A 20,456-nucleotide genomic window follows, 5' to 3' on the forward strand; every position below is an offset into this window, starting at 1 on the left:
GGGCAGGGGAGGTGCCGTTCTGCTGCGGCTATGTGGCTGCGTCGGTTTGTGGCTCAAGGGGATGGTGTTTGCTTGGAGGAGACGGCCGGGGCGGTGTCCTCTTTTATAGCACCGGCGACGATCGGCCGGCGGTAGGGTTCCGGTCATGAGTGGCCTGCGGTGGGGGACGTACCGGCAAGGCGCGGCGGTCGGCACGGCACCGGCGGTGGGGTCGTGCAGAAGGAGACGCGGTGGCGTGCACGCTGGGCAAGGGCGGCCGGGCGGCGCGGTTGGCCGGGTCGAGCCGGGGGCCGGCAGCCACACCGGCGACGTGCGGCGCGGGTGCCGAGGCCGGGCGGGCCGGCGCCACGCGCCGGGCGCAGGCGCAGCAGGCCCCGGGTGTGCGAGGCCGGAGGGAGCCGGGCCAGGCGCCAGGAGGGGCCGGTCGGAGTAACGCGCCGGGGTAGGTGGGCGCCAGGAGGAAGGAAGGAAAGGAGAGAGAAGGAGGGAGGAAGAAGAAGGAGGAGGAAGAAAGAAGAAGGAGGAAAAAGAAAAAGGAAAAAGGGAAGGAAAAAGAGAAAGAAAAGGGAGAGACCGGCGGCACTCGCGGCACGCGGTCGGAGCACGCGCACGGCGTCTGACACCGGCACGCGGCGAGATTCGCGGGCACAGATAAAAAGACAGGTGGGGGTCGGCATGGGTACCGGGACGGCGAAATCGTCGGGGAGACTTCAGATTTCCGGGAGCTCAGCGGTAAAAAGATTTTAAAGACGGTTTTTAACGGGTGATTTTAGTTAGTGATTTCTGCGGGCGTTACAACCTGTAGATGTAAAAAATGTAAGTGCTTTTGAGGATGAGTTGGTGGATATGGTGGAGCAAGGGAAAGGAGTAAAGGATATAGTGTGCAGATCTGAGTGTAGGGAAAAAGTTGAGAAGGAAATCAAGTTTGTTAAAGAATTCTACAGCAGTCCTAGTAAGAAGGGAAAGGAAGTATGTGAAGGTAGTGGCGAGAAGGATGAGGCAGCCGGCAAGAATGGATCGAATTCTTCAGAAGAAGATGATGAAGATAGTGATTACATGCCTGGTGATGCTTGTTCCTCCGAAGAAGATGATGAAGCTTCTGATATTTTGAAAAGGTTCAAAGCTTTTAAGATGAAGTTGAAGAGTGGTGAAGTGGCTACACTAGATGATGTGGAATTAGGTAGGCATGCTCCAAATGTAGGTGAAACTCAGGATGACAGTGAAGGATATGCTACTCCATATGCTGATTCAGATGATGACGACTCAGTTGACGAGATTGGCAGTGATGGGGAATTAAGAAAGAAGAAAGACCATTATAGGAGGTTCAATTCTAGGGATGAAGTCCCCAAGTTTCAGTTGGGGATGAAGTTCAATGGGAAGAAAGAATTCAAGGATGTTATTATAAGGTATTGTTTGCATGAAAGAAAGGTAGTGAACTTCATCAAGGATGAGCCTACAAGGGTTAGAGCAAAATGTGATTGGCAGCACTGTCCTTGGGTTTGTTTGTGCTCCAAGAACTCCAGAACAACCAGCTGGCAGATAGCAACTTTTATAAATGAGCACATTTGTGCTCCCTCCGTTCGCACTGCAGGGACCAAACAACATCACGCAGATCCACAAGAAGGCCACAGATGAACTCATCAACAGGCCCTTCATACCAACAAATGAAATCACACCCTCCAGAATGCAACAACACAAGTTCAAACATCGATTCAATGTCTAGATCCCTTACAAACAACACATCAAGAACTCAACATTGCCTCACCCAAGCACGGTAGCACTTCAAATACCTCCGCCCAGGGTTGTCATTGCTCCACGAGATCCACAGTGCCACCTTCTTACGGCAGTGGCATAGGACGGCCGGCTCATAGTCGAGGGCCCTATGCGGTAGGGGATAAGAGAGCTCCGGCATCAGCCATCGCCATTCTAGGAAGAGCCGCTCATCGAACTCGACATCACACTAGATCAGTGATGGAGTGAGTTCGCTAGGGTTTGGGAGGGGATGGGGAATGGCGGTGAATGAGGAGAAAACGGCGGCGACGGATGTTTTATACCCCCGAGCGGTCGGTGAGATTGACAGCTGGGGCCATGACACATTGGCAAGTGGGCGTGGTGATGACGTGGCGCCAGGTTGGATGAAACCTAAGTGGAATCGGGTGGGGGGGGGTCACATGTTCAGTTTTCGTAACTCGAGGAGTCTAGACAAACGGTTTTTGATTACGGGGAGGAAACTCAGATTCGGCCCAACGTCTAGGGAGGTAAATAGGACTTTTTCCTAATGTTGTTGTCTTGACTTATTTTTTGTTCATTCATTGATGGAATTGGTATTTGATTGTATCCTCTTCAAAAGGAAACTAAAAGAAAAGAGATCACATATATTCTTTTTTTTTCACACTGCACTCATCAAATGCATGCTCTCTTCTGTTGCGTTGCATACATTGCTGTGCCATAGCATGATCAACTTTATATCCAGCTTGCCATGGCCGTACGTAGTTGCAAGGAGCTTGCAAGTTGTATAGATGAGGTTGATTTGCATGTACAAATTATGAGTAAAATGCACGAGCGGTCCCCGAACTTGTCATGAGCTGTCACCTAGGTTCCTAAACTCTCAACATGCATTTTCAGCCCCCTACCAACTTGTCTCAAAGTGTCATCCGGGTCCCTAAACTCTCAGAATACATTTTGGAATCCCTAAACTTGTCCCCGGGTGTCATCCGGGTCCCTAAACTCTAAGTAAAATGTACGACCGGTCCTTAACTTGGCAATGAGTGTTATTTAGGTCCCAAAAGGCACATCTAGGTTCCTAAACTTGCTAAACAGTTCACGTGAGGTCCAAATCACCCGTGCCCATATTAAACTGCATGTGTGGCATGCTGACTGCGTAATGATGTGGACCTAATATGTAGGGCCTACATGCAAGCTCCATCATCTCCCTCTGCCTTCTATCTTTCTCAACCCTCTTTCTCTCTCCCGCTCCCCTGCGAAACTCGAGGGCGGTAGGCTCCGAGCCGCGGGCGGGGCAGCCCCCGAGCGGCCTGAGCTCTAGGGCCGCGCATCCCAGCGCTGGCAGTAGCGGTGGCCATGCGCCACGACGGTGGTGGATGGGCAGCGGACAGAGTACAGGAGCGAAGGACGAAGATGGTGGCGCAGCACTAGGAGTGGCCTCACGCCCCTCCCCCCGAGATGCGTCGCTGCCTCACGGACCCTGCCGGAGATGCTCCACTGGTCCATTGCTTCCATGGTCCCCACCGGAGATGCGCCTCCGGTTCGCCGTGCCACACGGTTCCCCGCTGGAGATGCTGGTGACGAGAGAGGGAAGAAAGGTGAGGCAGAGAGAGAATGTGGAGAGTAGATGGTGGAATTGACAAGTGGGACCCACATGTTAGTCCACATCAATGCACAATCTGCCACGCAGGTAGTTTAATGCGGGTAACGTTGATTTGGACCCAACGTAAATCGTTTAGCAAGTTTAGAGATCTGAATGTGCATTTTGGGAGTTTGGGAACCTAGATGACACTCGCTGCCAAGTTGAAGAGCCGGCCGTACATTTTACTCCTAAACTCTCAAAATACATTTTCAAATTTCGAAACATGTCGCCCGCCGCTGACAGCAGTTCTTCTTCCTCACTCGACACCTTTGCAACCATCTTATGCTGGCAATCATATCATGTTATGCTAGATTTGGAGAGGATAGCGGGAACAGACAAGATCAAGCATAGAAATGAGAGCATTCCTTGTACTTCCGTCCTGGTGTTTGGAGTAACCACGAATTCGGAGATTTTAAAATATATTTTAGTAGTTTAGGAACTCGGATGGCATACCGAAATAAGGGACCTAAAAATATATTTTAGTAGTTTAGGTACTCCAATAACACCATTTTGAGAGTTTAGGACCGGTATTTTACTCTGCAAATTATTCGTGCAGAGCTAATTTTATACTATCATATGGCACCGAAAATAAGTAAGCGTGCGTGCATGCATGGCTGCATGCAATGCAAAGCCTAATGTAAGCATGCACATTTTGACAACTGTTTGGTGTGTCCAAGGACCGCCGTCAATTGGGTCGTGCGGCTGACCGTCGTCGTCGGTCCGATCGCACGTACGTACCATCTTCCTTCACCTCGATGGATCGATGACCGCCATTGGCGGACGCTATAAGATGGATGGGAGGTGACACCCATCTCTGCCCTCCCCACCAAGCACCTTTGTTCATCCATCCAATAAGCAAATCGAGAGAGGGATAATCAGAAATTAGCAATGAGCAAAGGTGCTATCATCGGCGCGTCGACCGTCCTTGTGGTGGCGGTTGTGGCGGCCGTGTGCGTGGTGTCCTTCAAGGGCAACTCGAGCAGCAAGGGCGAGGGCGATGACAACCTCTCCATGTCCGTCAAGTCCGTCAAGGCCTTCTGCCAGCCCACCGACTACCAGCAGACCTGCGAGGCGGAGCTGAGCAAGGCGGCCGGCAACGCGAGCTCCCCCACGGAGCTCGCCAAGGTCATCTTCGGCGTCACCTCCGACAAGATCCACAAGGCCATCAGCGAGTCCGCCACCCTCACCGAGCTCAAGAACGACAAGCGCACCTCGGGCGCGCTCCAGAACTGCAAGGAGATGCTCGAGTATGCCATTGACGACCTCAAGTCCTCCTTCGACAAGCTCGGCGGCTTCGAGATGACCAACTTCAAGAAGGCCGTAGACGACCTCAAGACCTGGCTCAGCGCCGCGCTCACCTACCAGGACACCTGCCTCGACGGCTTCATGAACGCCACCACCACCGAGGCCTCCGCCAAGATGCAGAACGCGCTCAACGCCTCGCAGGAGCTCACCGAGGACATCCTCGCCGTCGTCGACCAGTTCTCCGACACGCTAGGCGGCCTCAGCATTGGCAGGCGCCTGCTCGGCGACGACGGCGCGCCCGCCTGGATGCCCGACGCGGCTAGCAGGCACCTCCTGGAGGCCAGCCCGGAGTCGCCGGAGTTCAAGCCCAACGTCACCGTGGCGGCGGACGGCAGCGGCGACGTCAAGACCATCAAGGAGGCGCTGGACAAGGTGCCCCCCAAGAACGCGGCCATGTACGTGGTGTACGTGAAGGCCGGGACGTACAAGGAGTACGTGTCGGTAGCGCGGCCGCAGACGAACGTGGCCTTCATCGGCGACGGCGCCGACAAGACCATCATCACGGGCAACAAGAACTTCAAGATGAACCTGACCACCAAGGACACGGCCACCATGGAGGCGATCGGCAACGGCTTCTTCATGAAGGGGGTCCGGGTGGAGAACACGGCGGGCGCCGAGAACCACCAGGCGGTGGCGCTGCGCGTGCAGAGCGACCAGGCCGTCTTCTACCAGTGCACCTTCGACGGCTACCAGGACACGCTCTACACGCACGCGCAGCGGCAGTTCTTCCGGGACTGCACCGTCACCGGCACCATCGACTTCATCTTCGGCAACTCCCAGGTGGTGCTGCAGAACTGCCTCATCCAGCCGCGCAAGCCCATGGACAACCAGGCCAACATCATCACGGCGCAGGGCCGCCGGGACAAGCGCTCCGTCGGCGGCACCGTCCTGCACAACTGCACCATCGAGCCGCACCCGGACTTCAAGGCCGACGCCGGCGGCAAGATCCCCACCTACCTCGCGCGCCCATGGAAGGAGTACTCGCGCACGCTCTACATCCAGAACGACATCGGAGGGTTCATCGACCCCAAGGGCTGGCTCGAGTGGAACGGCGACTTCGGCCTCCAGACCCTCTTCTACGCCGAGGTCGACAACCGCGGCGCCGGCGCCGACATGAGCAAGCGCGCCAAGTGGGGCGGCATCAAGACCGTCACCTACGAGGAGGCGCAGAAGGAGTTCACCGTCGAGACCTTCATCCAGGGACAGCAGTTCATACCAAAGTTCGGCGTCCCCTTCATCCCAGGATTGCTGCCGCAGGCGCAGCAAGGCAGGATGCACTGACGGCACTCATCATCCATCCATCCATCCTACATACTCTCTTAGCAGCTAGCTACCTTGCATTCTTCGATCTTCTTCTCTTTTGTTCCGTATCGTATTGCTTGCACCTGCCGGTTATTTGCCTAGAGATAGCTCCACTGTTTTCTTACCAACATCATCAGCTCACCTAGTCTCACCGGCGCGCGGGTTCGATATATGGTCACTCATTAAGATATGTATACTGTATTTTTTTTTTCTTTTGTCAATTATTACCTGAATATCGGTTTTTACTCGTGACTACGACATGCACTAAAGGACTTTTAGCATATGGGATCGTCATACTCGAATGTTAACATAAGCTCACCTAGTCTCGTTTTTTGCCGATTAATACATGAATATTGCATGTTACTAGTCACTTCAAATACTCTGCCAATGCATGTATGTTGTGACTAAGCCAAGGGTCACGCCATATCATTTGGTGTTATGGAAAGGGTCGTGGCGTCGTGGCAGGTGGTGTGCAACATCACGGCCTCCATGACGGCCAAGTCGTCCAAGCCGCCCAGGTGCTGCATGCGTGTCCTTCTCGTCCTTCTACAACCAGTCGGTGATCCCCTGCCGGACGTGCGCGTGCGGCTGCCCCGCCAGCCATCAGCCGGCCGTGTCGGCGTCCTGCAGCACGACGGCGCCGGCGATGCTGCTGCCGCCCTTCGCGCTGCTCATGCCGTTCGGGAGGCGGGCCAAGGAGGCGCTCCCGTGGGCGGACCAGAAGCGCTTCGCGGTGCCCAACCCCATGCCCTGCGGCGACTTCTGCGGCGTCAGCATCAACTGGCACGTCGCCACCGACTTCGCCGGCGGCTGGAGCGCGCGGCTCACGCTCTTCAACTGGGGCGACGCGGACATGCAGGAGTGGTTTACCGCCGTCGTCATGGACAAGGCGTAGGCCGGGTTAGAGCAGGCCTACTCCTTCAACGCCACGGCCGTCGGGAACATCACCATCTTCATCAAGGCCAGGGAAGGCTTCAACTTCGTGCTCAGGGAGACCAACATGAGCGGCGTCGACTACCCGGTGCCTGGCAAGCTGCAGTCGGTGCTCTCCTTCACCAAGAAGACGACCCCCGGCATCGACGTCCTTGCCGGAGACGGCTTTCCGTCCAAGGTCGTCTTCAACGGCGACGAATGTGCCATGCCACTGAGGACCGAGACAGGGGGGCCGGACGACCGGCGCAAACCGTGGTGTCATCGCTGTGCTATTGTGTTTGGTTGCCTCAACTCTGCTGGTGCTACTTGCGGCTGTAACTTTGATTTGGCTCGTCATTACAGTATTTTTCATTGTCAAAAAATGCCGTATATCGTGATGCACTTTTGTTGAAACACAATTATTCGAACGAGTTTTGCTACAAAACAGCCAAATTGAATGTTTTCCCCTCTTCATCAAGTACTTAAGTTTTCTGTGGTGTTTTGCTAAAGCTCGCCCAAGCAGGACGTGAAAAAAAAAAGGGTCCCGAGGACAAGAAGAGAAGTGAAGAAAAGTAATAAACAATAAAGTGTGTACTTCCTCCTCTTTTGCAGGGCTCTGTGAAACTGCGAGAAGAGGGCGCCGCCGGAACCTCTCTCCTCGCCTTTTCTTGTCAGCTGCTCAATCCCCTCCTCCCAACTCCGGTCGGCCCTCTTGCTCGCTTCTGTTCGTCGTCGGCGGCGGCGGTGGCACTTTTGTAGACAACGGGCAGCAATCCGGCAGGTGCGGAGAGGTGATTTCGGTTCCAGTGAGTGCTTTCTCCCTCCGGATCAGTACGTGCTCTCAGGTACGATTCTTTCACAACTTAGAAAGTGAAAACACCACTTTTAGCGGTAACCGAGTCATTAGGCTAACTGCACCGCGCCGCCTGGAACGGCACCTCTAAAGGTGCTGGGCCCACCTGGTAGAGCCGCCTACAGAGGCATGGCCTCCTCGCTCTCCGCCACCGCCCTGCTTCTAAACTGCTCCCCAAACCAACCGTCGGTCCCCGTTGCCCCTCTCTCCTCCCTCCCCACGGCTCCCTCCCGCGGCTACCTCCTCCGCGCCGGCTACCTTCTCCTCACCAGCGGCCGCAGGCCCCCTCTTCCTCGGCGCGGCGGCCCAACGGGCCTCCTCCTCCCCGCCGGCGGCCGCAGCCCCCTCCTCCCCGGCGTGGCGGCCCGGCGGCCTCCTCCCAGCGCGGGGGCCCGGCACGGTGTCCTCCTCCTCCTGGCGGCCTCCTCCCGGCGCAGCGTCCTGCCGTCCTCCTCCTCCCGGCATGGGGCCCGACGCGGCGTCCTCCTCCTCCAGGCGTGGCGTCCTCCTCTCGTGCCTCCTCCTTTCTTCAGGATGGCGCGAGTCTGCGCCCGCTCTCGATAGCGTTCGCCTCGTCAGGGATTATTTTGCAGTCTTGCAGTGTGAGACTCCAACCTCTGTATTTGTCGTTCAGGGACTTTTGGCGATCCGCAGTGCGGATAGCCTTAAAAGGTTGCGCATTCCGATATCCACCATCAGCCGGATGGATAATTTGCCGAGGACACACTCCACAACCACCAAGCTTTTTGGGTACTCCTACAATCAAGGAAAAATATCACAAGTGTTGTTATTATGTTCAGCTTCTGGCTGGTTAGAATGCTCACGGTACAAGATAAAAAACCAATGTACAGCACAAGAGGACACACTACAGTAACTCAAGTTAAGTAGGTAAGGCCTGTGAGGCGCCTATCTACTCCAAAAGAATATGAGGCATGCTATGTACATAAAGAATATATCAGCAACCCAGCCGAGACCAATGCTAAATGTTACTTTGTTTATCAGAGCAAAATTACTCCAAAATGCCACAGGGTTTACAAAACAAGTTCCACTTAAAGTGACAAGATAATATTATTATCCTATGCACCCTCCTCACATCACATCATGCCTTGGCTGCAATCAAGTCAACTCTATTTTGCTTTTGCTTAGTTGTCACACAGAATACAGGGATGAAAATTGCACCATAACATTTCGGATAAAGATAAGTACAAGCATGTGGATAAGAAAAATGAAGGCTTGAATGAATTACACACCTGGATCCATCTTGACACATGAGATACAAGAGAATCCCTCATAATCACTTTTCAGTTCAGAAAAGAAGTAATTAGGAGCAAGATCGTCAAAGCTGGTAGCACCTATCGGCTTAGCAAGGAAATTTGCATGAATCCACACGCCATTGAAGATAAAGGCGTTACTTTCCACAGCTTTAACTAGCTCATGCTCATCCCCCTGACCGATTTGCAAGCAACTCAAGTGAGCCATTGCTCAAAAGCAACTATACTGACATGTACTGTAACCCCGTCTACTGTAATAATTTGACAACCAGTTATGTGTTATGTCCTTTTCAGCTGCTAACATTGCACAGTGAGTATAAATATTCCATGTATTACTACTAGGGATTGACTGCAACTTTATTGAGAAAATTAGATATGTGATAAATAGAAGAATGCAATGTGTTCCATAAATGTTCTCAATCTGCTATTTGGTTATTCGAGTATTACAGACCTGATTAATGCTGTTGTAGTGTTCCAAACCCAGCTGAGCACATGTTGGGGTCTGCCTTGATGGAGCATACTCGGGCTCCTTTCTGCAAGAGCACAAGTCCTAACATTACATTTTTTGTTGTCATATAACCATCGATCTAAATCATAAAGAAGATTGTCATATTGAAGACGTGCGGGAAGGAATTGAATAAGCGGAGTGTTCCTAAGATACAATGACTCTGAAAAGGTGATAAGTTGCATGAATAAACAGTATTTTGGACCTTAGGTGCAGTCACCAGTGGGAGAGTATGCCTTGCAGTTGTTAATGGCAAACTTAGTATTCACTCAAAGGTGTTAATGATAAACACCTTACGGAAATTCGCAGAGCATGATTATTAGTTCTATATTTGTTTGAGCACAATAGTTCCATACATACTGGCAAATTTAGTGACCCCTGATTCCTGGGAAGTTCTTCTTCCCCAGATTTTTAAAACAAGGCATGTGTATTGCTAGCTACATCTCAAAATTGAATAATTTGAGTGTAATAGGATGGTGTTCTTTTTTCTAAAAAAAATGTAAAGACTCTGATACATTTCAAATGAAGACTGGTTATATTCTGCCAAGGAAAAACTAGAAAAGTATGCAGAAACAGTAAAGCAGATGAGCAAAACATGAATATGGGTAAAAAGGTACTCCCTCCATACCAAATTATAGGTGGTTTTGGCTTTTTAAGATACGTAGCTTTTGTAACCAACTAGGGGTAGCTTGAGGATAGCATAATATGGTTTCCTGCGCAGCAGGGGTTAAATTGACGCCACATATTACTGGCCATAATTGAATACTACCAAAGTGATACGAAGCAAAGCAACGAACCCACAACTGACGCCAATGCAAAATTAAGGACGGTGACGCAGGTGGAGGGGTTAACTCCTGACCAGGGGGGACTCCTCAGCCTTGCGCTTGTCATGGAGGCCGGTCATCTCGACGCCGCCCTCTCTCTCCCTCACTCGATAGCTATCTAGGGTTCCGGCGGCGATGTGTCGACGTCGATAGCCGCCCCGAGGAAGAAGACGGATGAAATCAAAGAGACAGACGGGATTCCTTTGCTTACACCCAACGCAACGTTTGCGGGCCAGCCCACAAGACTCATGGGTCTGCCTGCTGCTCACTGACGACTTTATACGTTCTTTATAAATTCAATTTTAATCTTTTGCTTCAAACTCAAATCTGGTAAGTTCAGTGAAGCAAAATTTTATTACTTCCATCGTCATACACTTAACTGCCGTCCGCAACCAATATCAAATTAATATGTTGTGGGCGGGTAGTTCAACTTTGAGTAGATTTTTTTATTAAAAACATATTATCTTAAAATGCAAACGATATTGAAGATCACATTATTAAGAATATTGAGGCTTGAGCACGTCATAGTCTCGTTACAATCTTGATGAAGAACCTTGAAGATCCAGTCAAGACAAGTAATTTCTAAATTAAAGATAACTACTCGGCGGGGATCTCAGAAAGCTGCAAGACTTGACTACGAAGCGCTCGGGGTTCGTCGGGCCCTCCACTCTCTCCCCATCGTTGAGTTCTTGACCGATTTAAATTGCTAGTTTACTTCTTGTTCTGTTTGATGAAATGCCTCACCTACCAATAAACTAAAATCTATGAGTTAACAATAACCTGAGACGGCAAACCAAATAAATTTCTTGTAATCGAGTGTTTAAAAAAAGGCCACTTAGGAGTTAGGGGTAGATGTCACTTGATGATTCGAGAGGTAAAAAGTAGGAAAAGAAAGGGAAAAAGAGAAAGAGAGAGAGAAAGAAACGGTGTTATTGTGACAAGTAGTTTCGCCAATAATAAAGTTGGAGGTGGCGAAAGAAACAGAGGAAGCAGCTGAAGACGGCGGGCGGGGGAACACGACGAGCCGGCGCCGGCCGCTTACGCTACAAAAAGGACATGGCCGCGCGGCGCGGGCTCCCACCACCGCACACGGCCGCGTCAGCGTGATCGCCGCCTCGCTCCTCCACTCCCTCCCCACCGCCCACCGCAGCGTGCCACATCGCATCGCATGCCATGCCGCTCCCCCGTCCCCAAGCCCTTCTCCTCCCCCGGTTCGCCTCTCCGACGCCTCGCCTCATCCGCGTCCTCGCCCCGCCGCGCCGCGCGCTCGTCTCGTCCCCGCCACTAGGGTTCGCGTCCGCGGCGCGAGGCCTCCCGGCTCCGCTCCGCGCGGCGGTGTCCGCCGAGCAGCGGGAGCCCGGGATAGAGGCGGGGGAGCAGGGGAGGCCGCTCCGCGTCGGGCTCGTCTGCGGCGGTCCCTCCGCCGAGAGGGGCGTCTCCCTCAACTCGGCGCGCTCCGTGCTGGATCACATTCAGGTCGCTTCGCTTGGCCTTGCTGATAATCAATCGTCGTTGGTGGCGCGCGGGTTTGAATTTGAGTTCAGCGGATGTACTTACAGCGTTAGCAACTCGACAAGATTAGCTAATCGGAGTATGATATAATATTGCTTTGAATCCTGGCTCAGTCAACGCTTGGTCAGCGGAGCCACGAGTCTGTCTACTCTAGCATCCTAAGCTCACTCGTGTTCGTCGCTTACTATATGTTTTCTTTTGGAGACTTCCTTGCTGACGATAAATAAGATGCAGGGCGATGATTTGGTCGTCAGCTGCTACTACATCGACTCTGGCATGAACGCCTTCGCGATATCGCCGGCGCAGGTCAGCTAAGGCCCTCCAGCTATGCGCTTCTTTGAATTGAATCGGTGATCCATGCTTGCAAGTTTCTACTATCAACTGCCAAACACACACGCTCATTTTTGCCTTTTATTTCAGAGCCTGCACTGCCGAATGTACGTGCTCTTGTTGGCCTATTTTTTTATACCCGCACCTGCTAGCTGCTTGTTTTTTGTACAGACCCCCCTGATCGAGGCATCAGGCTCTGCTCAGCTTCATTGCTTCAACGCACTTGCCCCAACTTTTGTTGGCTTTACATACTCCCCGTGATCAACTCAAGCTTTGTAGGATTCCAAGGTGCTCTGCTGTGCCTATAAGAATTATGCAGCTCCTTTTATTAAAAAAGAGAGAGAAAGAGGGAATTTATGCAGCTCCACTTAGCGCAGCTACATTTATTCAAGCCCACATGAATATATTGTAACAAGATATAGGTTCCCTTGGTTGAATTTGATTAACAATTGCATGCTCTGTATAGATGAAATTAGTACCCGAACGACAGAGCCTTTTGTCCTTTACAGTTATTTGAAACACACACTTCGGTTGCTAGTTTATGGACTCATAATTCACAATAAAATGACTGCCTGTCATGTTTTTCTCCCACAGCTATATTCCAACACACCTTCAGATTTTGATTTCAAACTTGAAAGGTAAGCCTATTGCCAGCAAGTTTCTGTTCCTTGCCCCCCTCAAAAAAAAGTTTCTGTTCCTTGGTAATATTATTTCATTTAATTTTTTTCACTTTTAAGCTTCGCTTCTGCAGTCTAGCCCAAGGATTTCACTCCCTATCTGACTTCGCGGAGCATCTTTCCACCAATGTTGACATTGCCTTCCCAGTGATCCATGGGAAATTTGGTGAAGATGGTGGCATTCAGGTTTGTGGTTACTAGTGAAAGCTGCTTTTCAAGCAAAAACATCGAGTCAGTCATGCTTGTGGATTCTAAATTTTACTTGGTATTGCACTAACATGTCGTGTTTAAGTGGTTCTTGTTTTGACCAATGTTTACACACTCACCTGTGAACTATGTCTGGGTCTGACATCCATGTGTTCACACAATCTCTTTGAAATATTCAGGAGCTCTTGGAGAATGCAAATGTTCCATTTGTTGGGACGTCGTCTAAGGAATGCCAGCGTGCTTTTGACAAGGTACGTTCTATGGTTCTTCAAGATTGTTCTTGACCAGATATGTCATCAACTTCCCCCTTTTCTTTTGCTTGCGCCATCCTTCTATGCCATCACATACTTGGATGCAAGCACACTATCAAGTGTCGTCTCCAGCATTTTCTGAATTGACAAGCAAGTCTTCCAGTATTATCTGTGAAACGTGATAGGTGATTATTGGATATTGTGGAACTTAGTAGGACAAAATGTTCCATGCACTGAGTAAGTGGAGTTTATGAAATGCTATCCAGTGAGCAGGTTTAAAGTATTGCTACTAGAGGCCATGTGAAATATGATATGTCCATCAATATCTCGTTTTGTCACTATTGTAACTTGTAGTTTATTTAATGTCAAAGAATCCATTTATAGTTACCTGATTTTAATCTTGGCTGCAGCATAGCGCATCCCTCGAGCTTGATGTACAAGGTTTCTTAACTGTGCCAAACTTTCTTGTGGAGGTAAAGCTTGCTCGTTATTTCATAGTGTCCTTAATGCGATATGCATTATGTTTATCTTTGTTAATGCACACAATATGTAGTTTAACTGAAAGAGAGGCAGTGACTGTCGAAAATTTCAAATCTTTGCAACTATGTTTTTTTTTTCTGTGCTTCATATACCTGAAAATAAGTTTTGTTTTAGTTCTTCTGCTGCTTCCAGGGGACTGAATCTTAACTAATACTTGGGAAAAAAGGAATAAAAATAATTCTTGTCTGTTACTACATTACCACAATAGTTAAGGAAAAAGAATGGTAGTATGTGGTAATTCTGATGCTCTTCTTTGGTGACCTGATCATGTATCCTCCAATTGTATCTATGAAAAAGTAGAAGGACAAGTTGGCTAAGCGAGAGCTGGAGGCATGGTTCCAAACCACAAATTTGAGCAAAGAAAATGGAAAAGTGATTGTAAGTGATAGTTTTTTTCACTTGAAAGATTGTTTTCATGGTTGTATGTGAAGATGTAACTTCTGATGTGATTGCACAGGTCAAACCTACGAGGGCTGGGTCAAGTATTGGTGTGGTTGTTGCTTATGGTGTGAATGATGCTGCTCAGAAAGCTGAGGAAATAATTTCAGAGGTGCAGAATACTTTCTAGTTTCTACTGTACTTCTGGAACCATTCAGGTTAAACACAGTAATAATTTGAGATCTGAAACTCTTTGTTGGTTGACAGGGAATTGATGATAGAGTTATTGTAGAGGTTTTCCTTGAAGGGGGCACTGAGTTTACAGCTATCGTGGTTGATGTTGGGGCTGCTAACAACAGTGAGCCTGTTGTTCTGCTTCCAACAGAAGTATGATACATATCTTCCTTTCCTTATCTTTGATGTCTTTTCATCCTGGAAACATCTTAACAATTTGTTCAATGCTCAAGGGTCCTTTCTTTTTTCTCTCTGCAAAAGCAACCGTGACATCCAAAATGCAAAGGATACCATTTTTTAATCACAAAGGCATGGTAACTATAATCCATATCTTAATCAGCATAATCAAGGTCCTGCGACCTTATATCAACCTTCAATTCAAGCCTACTTGGAAGCCATTGGAGTACTATCTTTAAGCTATCACAATAAGGACATATTTAGTATGTCCTCAAAAGGTTCACCAAAAATTTCTGATGGTCCACTGCGGATAAAGAAATTTGCTCTTATTCATTGACATGTTTTACTTCAATGTTTTAGAGAACCCAAATTAACCTCTTTTATTTCCCTTTCCTTTTTGCAGGTTGAGCTTCAGCACTCCAGCAGTAGTGATAGCAAGGAGGATACAATATTCAACTACCGCAGGAAGTACCTTCCGACTCAACAGGTATAGATCCCAGACTAAAACGCAAGTTCTATTGGTAATGTGTACAAAACCATCTATCACTCTCTGTTGGTCTCTGCTACATCAGTCATACAGATTCATTTGAAACAAACTTTTAGAACTTCATGTCACAAGGCCTCAGTCAAATAATTGCATTTTTCACAAGCCAAGTGTTCTTACACAAGCAACAATTGAAACGTTTGCTGACCTCTTCCCAGGTTGTTTATCATACACCTCCACGTTTTCCGGCAGAGGTGATTGATTGCATAAGACAAGGGCTTTCTGTTTTATTTCGTCGCCTTGGCCTGCATGACTTTGCAAGGATAGATGGTTGGTTTTTACCTTCTCCAGTTACTTCTTTACCCTCAGCTGAAAATAGTGGCAAATTTGGAAATACCAAGTATGGCACTATCCTTTTCACGGATATTAATTTGGTAAGCATATTCATATCCTTGTTTGTTCTCAAGTTCGGATCACGTCCTGCAGTTTCTAGTGCATCATATCTGTTGTACTCTATGTAACAGGTAAGTGGGATGGAGCAAACCAGCTTTTTGTTCCAACAAGCTTCAGCGGTAATAATAATATGGTATCATGTGCCTTTTAATTTTGCAATTCTGATTCTAGATAAATTCTTATTTAGGTAGCATACATGGTCTTCCATGCTACTTTGCATCTTTTCTTCAAACTGTGCAGCCATTGAGTGTATTTGTATTTTGGTAATGATTTGCAGTATAAATTTCTAATCTAATGATTTTTTAATACCTATTATCATGCTATTTCTGAAAGTATCATGCAAGTACTTGTGCACTCTATAGAATGCTTAATCTTGTCACTAACTTCAGAACCAAAAACAACCCTTTTCAGGTTGGATTCTCTCACTCTCAAATCCTTCGTACAGTTGTTCAGCATGCTTGCTCGCGGTTCCCTTCTCTTGTTCCATTCAATAATGCACGGACCGCTTTGTCCAGAAAACTACAACCATCAAAACAAGCAGAATCAATCCAAAAAGGTACATCCAGACAGAAGGTTTTTGTGATCTTCGGAGGGGACACTTCAGAGCGGCAAGTATCACTTATGAGTGGCACCAATGTCTGGCTCAATTTGCAAGGTTTTGATGATGTAAGATCTCTTGCCTTCAAATATTTGTTCTATGCTTGATGCTTATGCATTGTTTTTGCAAAAATTCTGCCTATGTTCAATCTACTATTTGTTACCGTTACCTTGAAACCTATGGCATACCACGCTTCCAGCTTGATCTTGTGCCAGTGTATATATGTTCTATTTTCATGTACCATTGTTCTAGATTCATTTTCTCTTCTCTTGCTTTCAGCTTGACGTGACACCATGTTTTCTTGCACCTGCTAATGGATATTTCTCCTCCCATGACCAAGATTTCAGTGACATTTCACGTGAAGTTTGGATGCTGCCGTAAGTGTTGCATCTTATTGGATCTTCTGGATGATATTATAGTAATACACCGTAATCTTGAATTGTTGAAAAGGCTTACCTTGGCATACTCTATGTGGCAGGTATTCATTAGTGTTACGACATACCACTGAAGAAGTTCATGCTGCATGTGTTGAGGCAACTGAACCAGAACGAGTTGAAATAACTTCTCGTTTGCGTGAACAAGTAATGAATGAACTTGGGCCAGCATTAAGCAAACATGATTGGTTTGCGGGCTTTGACATTGCTTATGAACAACCTATCAAATACTCACTGCAACAGTGGATCAACCATGCAAAAGAAGTTGGAGCTGTAGTGTTTATAGCAGGTATATTTCCAAAAGATACTTATGTTCATGAAGTTATGAGTTGCCCAACTATTGCAATTCAATACAATCTGAAAATGCATTGCATGTAATATTTCTGGAGTTAATGGACTCTATCAAGTGCCAATTATTCAATCCTGTTGCTGCTTATTGTTTCTTTTTATTTAATTTTTCATGTCTTATGTATTACAGTGCATGGTGGTATTGGAGAGGATGGTACCATTCAAACATTGTTGGAATCTGCAGGAGTTCCTTACACAGGTTCGCTTTGTAGCTTATATATAGTGTATTCGTATGTGGCCAAACTTAAGAATATATAACCATTACAAGCTTTTGTCATGCAGGACCAGGACCATTAGCTTCTAGAACATGCATGAACAAAGTTGCAACTTCACTTGCCGTTGAACATGTATGAACCTGTTGTACCTTTCGCTCTTTTACAGATTGCTATGGATATTTAAATATTGATTTCCTAGTACGAAGATAGAATGATATTTCATAATGTCACTATGACGCAACCAACTTAAATCAATTTATTGATAGCAAAATTCTCACTTACTGAATATTTTGTTAGAGTTGGTCCAGGGAAAAAAAAACTAGTTATAGTCATGCTAGCACTGTCACCATGCCAAAGGATTTTACTTACAGTATTTCTGGTACTTGTGTAGCTGACTAGTTATGGAGTTCACACCATACCTAAGGATGTAAGAGCAACGGAAGAGGTACTGAAGTCATCTCTTGTTGATATCTGGAACGAACTTAAAGCAAAATTACAAACGGAGACAGTATGTGTGAAACCAGCTCGTGACGGGTGCTCTACTGGTGTAGCAAGATTGTGGTAAGCATTTATTATTCAACTCTAGTTCAATATATGCTGTATCTCACCAATGTATTTTGCACGGCTCATTAAGAAAAACTAACTATTTTCAGCTGTCCAAAGGACCTAGAAGTCTATACAAATGCATTGAGGAAAAAGTTTCAGCGCCTGCCAGCTAACTGTCTGTCCAGGGTACTAAAAACTCAACCAAACCATGTTTTTTTTTTTTTTTGCCAATTGAGAACTACTATATGTGCCAGTAATCAGATGCACTTTTAACACTAAGCTATATTTTTTAGGCACATGGGGTTATTGAGATGCCAGTTACTCCTCCAGAATCATTAATATTTGAGCCTTTTATTGAAACTGATGAAATTATCATTTCAAATAAATTGGAGAACGGTAGTGCCCGCCATCTGGTATGGAAGGGTGAAAACGACTGGCTTGAAATAACTGTTGGTGTAGTTGGCAAACGTGGAGAAATGCACTCGTTAAATCCAAGCATCACAGTGAAAGAAAGTGGTGATATTTTATCTCTTGAGGAGAAATTTCAAGGTAAGTATCATCACGCTTTCTATTTACCTTGTTTATGGTCTCAGGACTGAAATTGTAAAAAGAGTTGCTATTGTGAGTGTTGTCCTTCGATATTTTGTTCAAATAACGGTGGCATGGAAATGAATATGCTAGAAGGGGAAAAATAATTTCTTGTAGAACACCATGCATGTCTTGGAAGTTTCAGATTTGGCGTTTCATTCTCGTCTTGTCTCACTGGCAGTTTAGTATTGTTGGTTGCCCTGTGCTGGTAAATTTTATTTGTGGGGCACAGTACTCCACTGTTATTATCATAAGCGCTATAGGTAACAGTGTCTGTTGTAGCTTATCTTCCTCAAAAGTTTTATCACTGGGCCGTTTGTATTATGAAGCAGTAGACACTAGGCAATGCTTCTAAGCCTGCTTAGGCATAACATGAGTACTTTGATTTTCAGGTGGCACTGGAATCAACTTGACACCACCTCCTGCAACAATTATGAGGTCTGATTTTTATTTGTGACTATTCCAAGCTCCCCTTTTTTCTTTTAATAACAGCAGAGATTCTTACTCAAATGCCGTTAACGTTTTTTGCTTGACATAATCCACAGCATCACGCGTTGACATTGCTGTATCTTTTGACCTTGTGTAGTGAGGATGCTCTGCAAAGGTGCAAAAGGAGTATTGAGATGATGGCGAACTCTCTAGGTTTGGAAGGCTTTTCACGCATCGATGCATTTGTTAACGTGCGAAGTGGGGAGGTATGAAGGTGACATAAATGTTGCGAGGAAATGAAGTAGGATATTCGTTGTGATTTCACATGCGTGTTTGGTCCTGCAGGTTCTGCTGATAGAAGTGAATACTGTACCTGGGATGACTCCATCCACCGTGTTGATTCACCAAGTAAGCTAGCCGGCCGGCACTCGCATAAAATTTGTACCACCACCAATGTCACGACTCACAACTAATATTATAAATATAATGTTGGTCACTCACAGGCACTCGCAGAGGAACCACCCGTGTATCCCCACAAGTTTTTCCGTACTCTTCTGGATTTGGCGTTTGAAAGGGCAAAATAATACTAGTCTAGCTTCCATCAATTCTAAGGTCATTTTACTTGCCATGCATCGATTTGATTGTGTTACTACTACCAACAGTTTGAGGTACTGTTTGTTTGGTTATCTGGATTTCGTATGACGACTGAACTACCCGATGCAAACATGCTACACGTGTCGTTGACACACAAGTGCAGTAAGAACTGAAGTGACAAGCCACGGCGGCACACGCGGCAGGGCTATCAGCCACCAGTACGTACGTACAGGAACGTAGTCGCAGCTTATGCTCGCTCGCGTCTTATCGAGAGATAAGCAGGGAGACATTTCGGATGATGGTTGAATATATACTTGATTTCTCCATTTCTTGTGCGTGTGAGTCTCTCTCTTTCTTCTCTCCACACAAACGCATGCAATTGGCGCCTCCTGTATTTTTTGCGAGTGTGTGTAGGACGTACGCAACTGCACCACGTCGTTTCATCGTCATATGTATCGCAATATGATACCGTTTATATATAGCTTCTGTTCTTGGTATGTATAGGCAGCAGGCAGCCAGGCATATATATAACGCATGATTCATCTATCGGTACTGATAAAAAATTAACATGATTTATAAGACAATCCATTGTATAGTTGTCTGTTAAGTCGTCTTAAGATTAGGCGGTCTCATGCATTGACACGTAATCTTGAGACGACTTAGCAATAATGTACAATAATGCATTCCAAAGTGGCACTTCATGACCTATGGAACTGCTGACGTGTAGCAATAATATACATGCTCTAACTAATACTTTAATAGATTATTACCAACAAGCAACAAGTGAAGCTTGTATTTATGCACATGACGTGTGAATATCAGGAATCTGGAGTGATAATGCATATATAAGGATCCTACATGCTCTGCCAGGTGGATGGTGACGATGATGATAGGGTCATGCAGCAGCTAATAGCTGATAGTAGGTGACGTCGCTATTGCGACAGCCGTGCTATAGCGTTGCGGCTGGGGCGGCGGATGCATCGTCACTAATCGTGAGAGGGAACGAAGAAGCTTCTGGGCAGCTTCGTCGTCGTTCCAATGCCTAGCTCCTGCCCCGAGTGGCACTCCCCCAGGTGGACCAAGAAACAATCAGCAGAAGCTTTGCTGGTTGGCTTGTGGATC

The 20,456-nt window shown here is 47.3% G+C and overlaps 2 protein-coding genes, 1 long non-coding RNA gene and 1 pseudogene across 5 annotated transcripts; 3 read left to right on the forward strand and 1 right to left on the reverse strand.

The window, feature by feature from the left end:
- Nucleotides 1–4,255: 4,255 nt before the first annotated feature.
- LOC101780475 (probable pectinesterase/pectinesterase inhibitor 21) lies at nucleotides 4,256–6,334 on the forward strand. Its single transcript, XM_004958723.1, has one exon. The coding sequence runs from the start codon at nucleotides 4,256–4,258 to the stop codon at nucleotides 5,951–5,953; it is 1,698 nt and encodes a 565-aa protein (XP_004958780.1). The 3' UTR covers nucleotides 5,954–6,334.
- Nucleotides 6,335–6,361: 27 nt separating this feature from the next.
- On the forward strand, nucleotides 6,362–7,225 carry LOC111256421 (annotated as a pseudogene).
- A 131-nt stretch (nucleotides 7,226–7,356) lies between these two features.
- Nucleotides 7,357–10,516, reverse strand: LOC111256467. 2 transcript variants are annotated; one of them, XR_002676569.1, is made up of 3 exons: nucleotides 10,375–10,516; nucleotides 8,990–9,543; nucleotides 7,357–8,495 (listed from the first exon to the last, which is right to left on the reverse strand). It is a non-coding gene; the product is annotated as an uncharacterized LOC111256467 (long non-coding RNA). The 2 variants fall into 2 exon arrangements; XR_002676568.1 differs by lacking the exon at nucleotides 7,357–8,495 and having other exon boundaries at nucleotides 8,957–9,543.
- A 794-nt stretch (nucleotides 10,517–11,310) lies between these two features.
- Nucleotides 11,311–19,665, forward strand: LOC101780876. Of its 2 annotated transcripts, XM_004958724.4 has the most exons (24): nucleotides 11,311–11,815; nucleotides 12,086–12,157; nucleotides 12,776–12,819; nucleotides 12,933–13,044; nucleotides 13,245–13,316; nucleotides 13,727–13,789; nucleotides 14,157–14,234; nucleotides 14,314–14,406; nucleotides 14,502–14,621; nucleotides 15,049–15,132; nucleotides 15,348–15,563; nucleotides 15,654–15,701; nucleotides 15,994–16,248; nucleotides 16,460–16,557; nucleotides 16,659–16,903; nucleotides 17,093–17,161; nucleotides 17,245–17,309; nucleotides 17,569–17,738; nucleotides 17,831–17,909; nucleotides 18,017–18,272; nucleotides 18,704–18,749; nucleotides 18,898–19,006; nucleotides 19,086–19,148; nucleotides 19,244–19,665. In XM_004958724.4, exons 1-24 carry the CDS (start codon nucleotides 11,513–11,515, stop codon nucleotides 19,322–19,324), a joined length of 2,841 nt encoding a protein of 946 aa, XP_004958781.1. In that variant the 5' UTR covers nucleotides 11,311–11,512; the 3' UTR covers nucleotides 19,325–19,665. The 2 variants fall into 2 exon arrangements, with proteins under 2 accessions (XP_004958781.1, XP_004958782.1); XM_004958725.4 differs by lacking the exon at nucleotides 15,654–15,701 and having other exon boundaries at nucleotides 19,244–19,484.
- The last annotated feature ends 791 nt before the right edge of the window (nucleotides 19,666–20,456 follow it).

This window comes from Setaria italica, chromosome II, assembly GCF_000263155.2.
Source record: "Setaria italica strain Yugu1 chromosome II, Setaria_italica_v2.0, whole genome shotgun sequence".
NCBI classification, from domain to species: Eukaryota; Viridiplantae; Streptophyta; class Magnoliopsida; order Poales; family Poaceae; genus Setaria; species Setaria italica.

What these genes read in the sequence shown, in the direction of transcription:
- LOC101780475 (XM_004958723.1), top strand. Translation starts at nt 4,256, where the DNA reads ATGAGCAAAGGTGCTATCATCGGCGCGTCGACCGTCCTTGTGGTGGCG.
- LOC101780876 (XM_004958724.4), top strand. Translation starts at nt 11,513, where the DNA reads ATGCCGCTCCCCCGTCCCCAAGCCCTTCTCCTCCCCCGGTTCGCCTCT. An exon ending in ATTTGCAAGGTTTTGATGAT is followed by an intron (nt 16,249 to 16,459) that starts GTAAGATCTCTT and finishes TCTTGCTTTCAG; the next exon opens with CTTGACGTGACACCATGTTT. An exon ending in AGCTGTAGTGTTTATAGCAG is followed by an intron (nt 16,904 to 17,092) that starts GTATATTTCCAA and finishes TATGTATTACAG; the next exon opens with TGCATGGTGGTATTGGAGAG.